This window comes from Pongo pygmaeus, chromosome 17 (genome assembly GCF_028885625.2).
Source record: "Pongo pygmaeus isolate AG05252 chromosome 17, NHGRI_mPonPyg2-v2.0_pri, whole genome shotgun sequence".
NCBI lineage: Eukaryota > Metazoa > Chordata > Mammalia > Primates > Hominidae > Pongo > Pongo pygmaeus.
Window position 1 is genome coordinate 21,167,462 of NC_072390.2, and position 5,212 is coordinate 21,172,673.

Below are 5,212 nucleotides of genomic sequence, written 5' to 3' on the forward strand. Positions count from 1 at the left end.
CTAGGTTGGAAGAAGATGGGGGGGCTCCCTGGGCTATAGGTTGGGCCCTGACCTTTGTTGGTTGCTGAAATGAGATTGACATGCTTCCAAGTACACAGGCCAGAGTTCAGACTCCAACACAGATCCGGTGTGAGCCATTCAAAGCAAGCCTGGCTGTGGACGTGTGCTACATGCAGCACTGGCCACCTTGAACTCCTTGAGCCCCTGGAATGCCCCCAAACACCCATTTGGGAACCCCAGATTGAGCCCAAATAAGACGGTAAGAAAGAGTCACAGAGTCTTCCACAGCACATGAGGCAAGGTTTGTAGCATAAGGTTTTATGTCTGGGTAAGCGCAACACCATGATTGACAGAAGTACAATTATTCGGACAATTATGAACACAAGCCATGAATCAAAAGTTCAGGCAAGGGGAGCAAAGAAGACATTTCAGAACAAATGAACAGATTGCTTCTGATGGAAAGAATCTGGTCACTCTTTTCTTCCCTGAAAAGCATGCATAACTCAGAGTGCAGCCAGCAGAGTGTGGACCTGCTTCTGGGGAGAAGAAGCAATCCCACCTGGCGGCGATATCACAGCTTTTCTTCCCGTCACAATCCGTGTTTCATCATGCCTGGCTTGCACTCAGGGTGCTGTGCATTCCCCAAGCACATGCCTGCTAGGTGGAGGGTGGATGGGGCCCCCAGAAATGGGTGGGAGCAATAGAAACCATAGGACACAAAAGGACAGTAAGAAATTGTCATGACTGTTCCCAGAGTGGATAAGCAACCCTTGCATGTTGGACATAATCACCAGGAACTGAACAGAGAGAGCCTCTTAGGCCCATGTCTGACCTGGTAAAGAGAAAAAGGGGATGCTAGCATTCCCGCCTACCCCTTGGCTGTCGCTTTGTCATAGGTGAGCAAACAAAGGAGAACAGAGCCACAGAGAGGGGTACTTTGTGCTTAATCCCTTCTGGGAAAGCTGCCGGCGATTCTGAAATCACGGCAACAAATAATCTCCTTAAAGGTCTTCCGCATCTCTCGTCTGCGGAAGGCATATATGAGGGGGTCCATCACGGAATTACACATGATGAGTATGAGGTACACATTGAAGTGAGACATGACGCAAGAGCAGTAGAGGTTCTGAGGGCAAGAAAGCATTAAAAGGAGATGGAGGAAGAAAGGGGCCCAGCACACGGTAAACACGCCTAGCAGCATGGTGACGGTGACCACGCCCTGCATGCTGGTCCTCTGCCGCGCAGAGCTGGCCCTGGGCAGAGCCGCGATCCGCTTGACGTGAGTCCGCGCCAGGAGGAACATCTGTAGGTACAGAGACACCAGGAGGAACAGCATAGTAAAGAACATGGAGATGAGGCACAGGATGACGTAGGTGGATTCAGAGTACAGGATGAAGAGGATGCCGCAGCTCGTGCAGAAAGCCCAGATGCCGGCGATGATGGCCCCTGAGCGCCTCGCCGTCATGATGTGGTGGTAGCGCAGGGCGTAGAAGATGGTGACGTACCTATCCACTGCAATGGCCAGCAAGCTGCACATGGATGCCACCACGGAAATGCAGATCATGGAGTCAAACACATTGTCAATGTGGCCCACAAAGGCGTCTGCTATCACTAGGTGCTTGTTGTTGAGTAGGTAGATGGTGACGGTCTCCCAGGCACTGGACATGCTCACCAGCATGTCGGCCGCTGCCAGGCTGCACACAAAGAAGTACATGGGGGAGTGCAGGTTTTTGTTCTTCACTGTGGCCCCTATGACCAAGATGTTCTCCAAGAGGCTGATGACACCCAGAGTGAGAAACACCTCCACAGCGATGCCCATGCCTTCACATGGTGAAGACTTGTTTTTGACATTGGGTCCTGAAAGGTTGCCCTCTGTGGCATTCAGGTTGAGCTCCAAGAAATGCAGGTGAAATGAGGAATTCATTGCCGGAGAAATACACCTCTTGTCTTGGCAGCAAATTTACTGTAAAACATGTTTTAAATTCACAATCCAGAGAGGTTAGCAGCCTACCAAAGAAAGACAGCAGCTTGCCTAGAACCAACACAGCCTGAGAAAGGGGATGAATGACACAGTGCATCAGAGGACTGGGCTCGGCTCGCTCAATCCTTTTTTTTTTTTTTTTTTTTTTAAGAGACAGGGTCTCCGTATGTTGCCCAGTCTGGTCTCAAACTCCTGGCCAAAAGCGATCCTTCTCTCTCAGCCCCCCAAAGTGCTGGTACTACAGGGGTAAGCCACGTGCCCGGCCACTGGCTTGCACCTTCTGACCTGCGTTCCTGAGACCTGGAAGAGTGCCCCTGGACACGCAGATGAGAATCCTCACCAGCCTCTTCTGCTCTCCTTGCTTTCAGCTCCCAGCCTTTCACATGCATCTTACTAGAGAGACACTCACATCCATGCGCCCAAGACAGTTTCAGTTTTTATGGCTGCTCTCCTGGGCTCAAGTTCACTATCATAAGTGTCCCCAACTCATAACCTACAAAATCCCAGCCAGTCTCCCAATGTTCACATTCCTAAGGCTACTGCACGACATTCTCCTCAAGGGAGCTCCAATTTAAGACTGCGCAGACCCGTATCCCTTAAGGCAGACAGACAGGTGCATCCCCAACACTTGTCCTGACACTTCTCAGACCCACTGGGATTCAGCCTCCACAGCTGTAAGTAAGGCTATAACCAGAATGGTCTGTTACCCTGAGCAAAGTCACATGTTAAAAGCTACTGTCTTAAGTTTGTAAGTGTAGGCTGCACATACATGATAAAACTGAGGAAAACAGTGCGCTTTTCCCTCAATACCTATTCTTCCCTCGCTTCTGCAGTATGTGGAATTCCATGAGGTCTGCTTGATAGTTTATTAGGTCCGCGTGAGCACAGTATTTAAAAAACAGCAATTTAAATGTACCACACTCCTTTGTTGCAAAATTTCTATCTTACGATTCATTTTCAAAAATCCCTTTGCCCTCTAAACTCAAATCACATCTGGAGAGAATTTCTGTCATCGCTGTCATCATTAATATTGGTAATCATTTTGGGAGGGAGGGAGAGGGTGAAGGACAACAAATTACTTAATAGGTACAATGTACACTATAGGGGTGATGGCTACACTAAAAGCCCAGGCTCCACCACTATGCAATATATCCATGTAACAAAACAGCACCTGTACCCCTAAATCTATAAAAATAAAAAAGGAAAAAATTGGTAATCATAAGCATTTATTGAACTGCAATCATTTGTTACAGCTGAGTTCCAGCTCAGATATATCGGTAAATTATGCGATTATACTAAACATCATATCGAGCTGTGTTAAAAACTCACGGGGCAAGCTAGCTGCCGCCCCGCTCACTTCCACAGGCAGCGGAAGCGCGATTTTGCATTGATTCTCAGGATCTCAAGGAGATAGAAAGTTGTGGCTATTTACCGGCGCTCCTCCTCGCGGGCCGCGGCGCTCAGCCCGGGCCCCCGGCGTCCGTGGGATCTGACGGCCGCGCGGCGCTCAGGGCCGGCCCCGGCCGGGCTTCTCCCCCAGCTAGGCGGCTGCGGCTCTGCGGGGCTTTAAACCTCCTGCCTGCCCGCGCCGGGCCCGCCTCCGCACCGCCGGCTGTCGCTCCGGGCGGCCTCCGCTGCCACCTAGTGGCCCAGCGCGGCACAGCGGCCAGAGAACCGCGTCAGCCCCGAGCGAAAATCCTCCCGCAACACACTCTTGAATGGTTTGTTGGTTGGCTGGGTTGGTTGGCTGGGTTGGTTGGCTGGATGGTTGGTTGGTTGGTTGGTTGGTTGGTTGGTTGGTTGGTTGGTTGGTTGGTTGGGTGAGTGGTTGCTTGGTTGGGTAGTTGGTTGGTTGAGTGGGTGGGTGGGTGGTTGCTTGTTTGGTGGTTGGTTGGTTGGGTGAGCGGGTGGTTGCTTGCTTGGTTGGTTGGGTGGTTAGGGGTTAGCTAGTTGGGTAGGTGGGTGGTTGCTTGATTGGTTGATTGGTTAGTTGGTTGGTTAGGTGAGTGGATGGTTACTTGGTTGCTTGGCTGGTTGGGTTGTGGGGGTTAGTTGATTGCGTAGGTGGGTGGTTGCTTGGTTGGTTGATTGGTTGGTTGGTTACTTGGTTGCTTGCTCGCTTGCTTGGGTGGGTGGATGGGGGTTAGTTGGTTGGGTAGCTGGGTGGTTGCTTGGTTCATTGATTGGTTGGTTGGGTGGGTGGTTGGTTGGGTGAGTGGATGGTTGCTTGGTTGGTTGATTGGGTAAGTGGGGGTTGGTTGGGTAGGTGGGTGGTTGCTTGGTTGGTTCGTTGGGTCAGTGGGTGGGTGGATGTGTGGTTGGGTGGGTGGTTGCTTGCTTGGTTGGTTGGTTGGTTGGGTCAGTGGGTGGGTGGATGGGTGGTTGGGTGGTTGCTTGGTTGGTTGGTTGGTTGGGTCGGTGGGTGGGTGGGTGGTTGTTTGTTTTGTTGGTTGGTTGGGTCGGTGGGTGGGTGGATGGGTGGGTGGATGGGTGGTTGGGTGGGTGGTTGCTTGGTTGGTTGGTTGGGTCAGTGGGTGGGTGGATGGGTGGTTGGGTGGGTGGTTGCTTGGTTGGTTGGTTGGTTGGGTCAGTGGGTGAGTGGATGGGTGGTTGGGTGGGTGGTTGGTTGGTTGGTTGGTTGGGTCAGTGGGTGGGTGGATGGGTGGTTGGGTGGGTGGTTGCTTGGTTGGTTGGTTGGTTGGGTCAGTGGGTGGGTGGATGAGTGGTTGGGTGAGTGGCTGCTTGGTTGTTTTTCTGGCTGGTTGCACTTTTTGTTTCTTTTCTCTTCCTCTTGAGCACTGATTAAAATGCTCCCGAGCTCAAAGAGGGCTCTGTCACCCTGTTTCTCCTGGGTGGTGGTCTCTGGGATGTCCTGGTGATTGTTCTTTGGGAAGGAGGCCCAGTGCCTGGGAGCCCTCATCTGTGGCCCTACCACACCCTTCTTTGCCCAAAGCTCTCACCCCTCCTCCAGGACTGCACGTGCCATGCCAGGCTTTATCAACCACACAGGCTTTCCTTACTCCAGCAAAAAAGAGAACAAAGGATGTCCTCTCGCCAAATATCCTGGCCTTTTGCAATAGTTTCTGGACCCCACTCCTTTCTCTGACACCTAAAACTGACCTTCAACCCCCAAAAGAATCATTATACTCACAATAGGCAGAAGTGCCACTGCCCTGCAAGCCAGGGCAGGATGCACGGGGCCATATCACTACCAGAGCTTTCCTTGGGCTTCGC

General features: G+C 51.8%; 1 protein-coding gene across 1 annotated transcript; it reads right to left on the reverse strand.

Moving 5' to 3' along the window:
- Positions 1-362: 362 nt before the first annotated feature.
- Positions 363-3,536, reverse strand: MC5R (melanocortin 5 receptor). Its single transcript, XM_054461241.2, has 2 exons — positions 3,411-3,536; positions 363-1,960 (listed from the first exon to the last, which is right to left on the reverse strand). Exon 2 carries the CDS (start codon positions 1,919-1,921, stop codon positions 944-946), a length of 978 nt encoding a protein of 325 aa, XP_054317216.2. The 5' UTR covers positions 1,922-1,960; positions 3,411-3,536; the 3' UTR covers positions 363-943.
- Between the last annotated feature and the right edge of the window lie 1,676 nt (positions 3,537-5,212).

Bases quoted from the DNA above. Each gene is read 5' to 3' on its own strand.
- MC5R (XM_054461241.2), bottom strand. From the start codon at position 1,921: ATGAATTCCTCATTTCACCTGCATTTCTTGGAGCTCAACCTGAATGCC.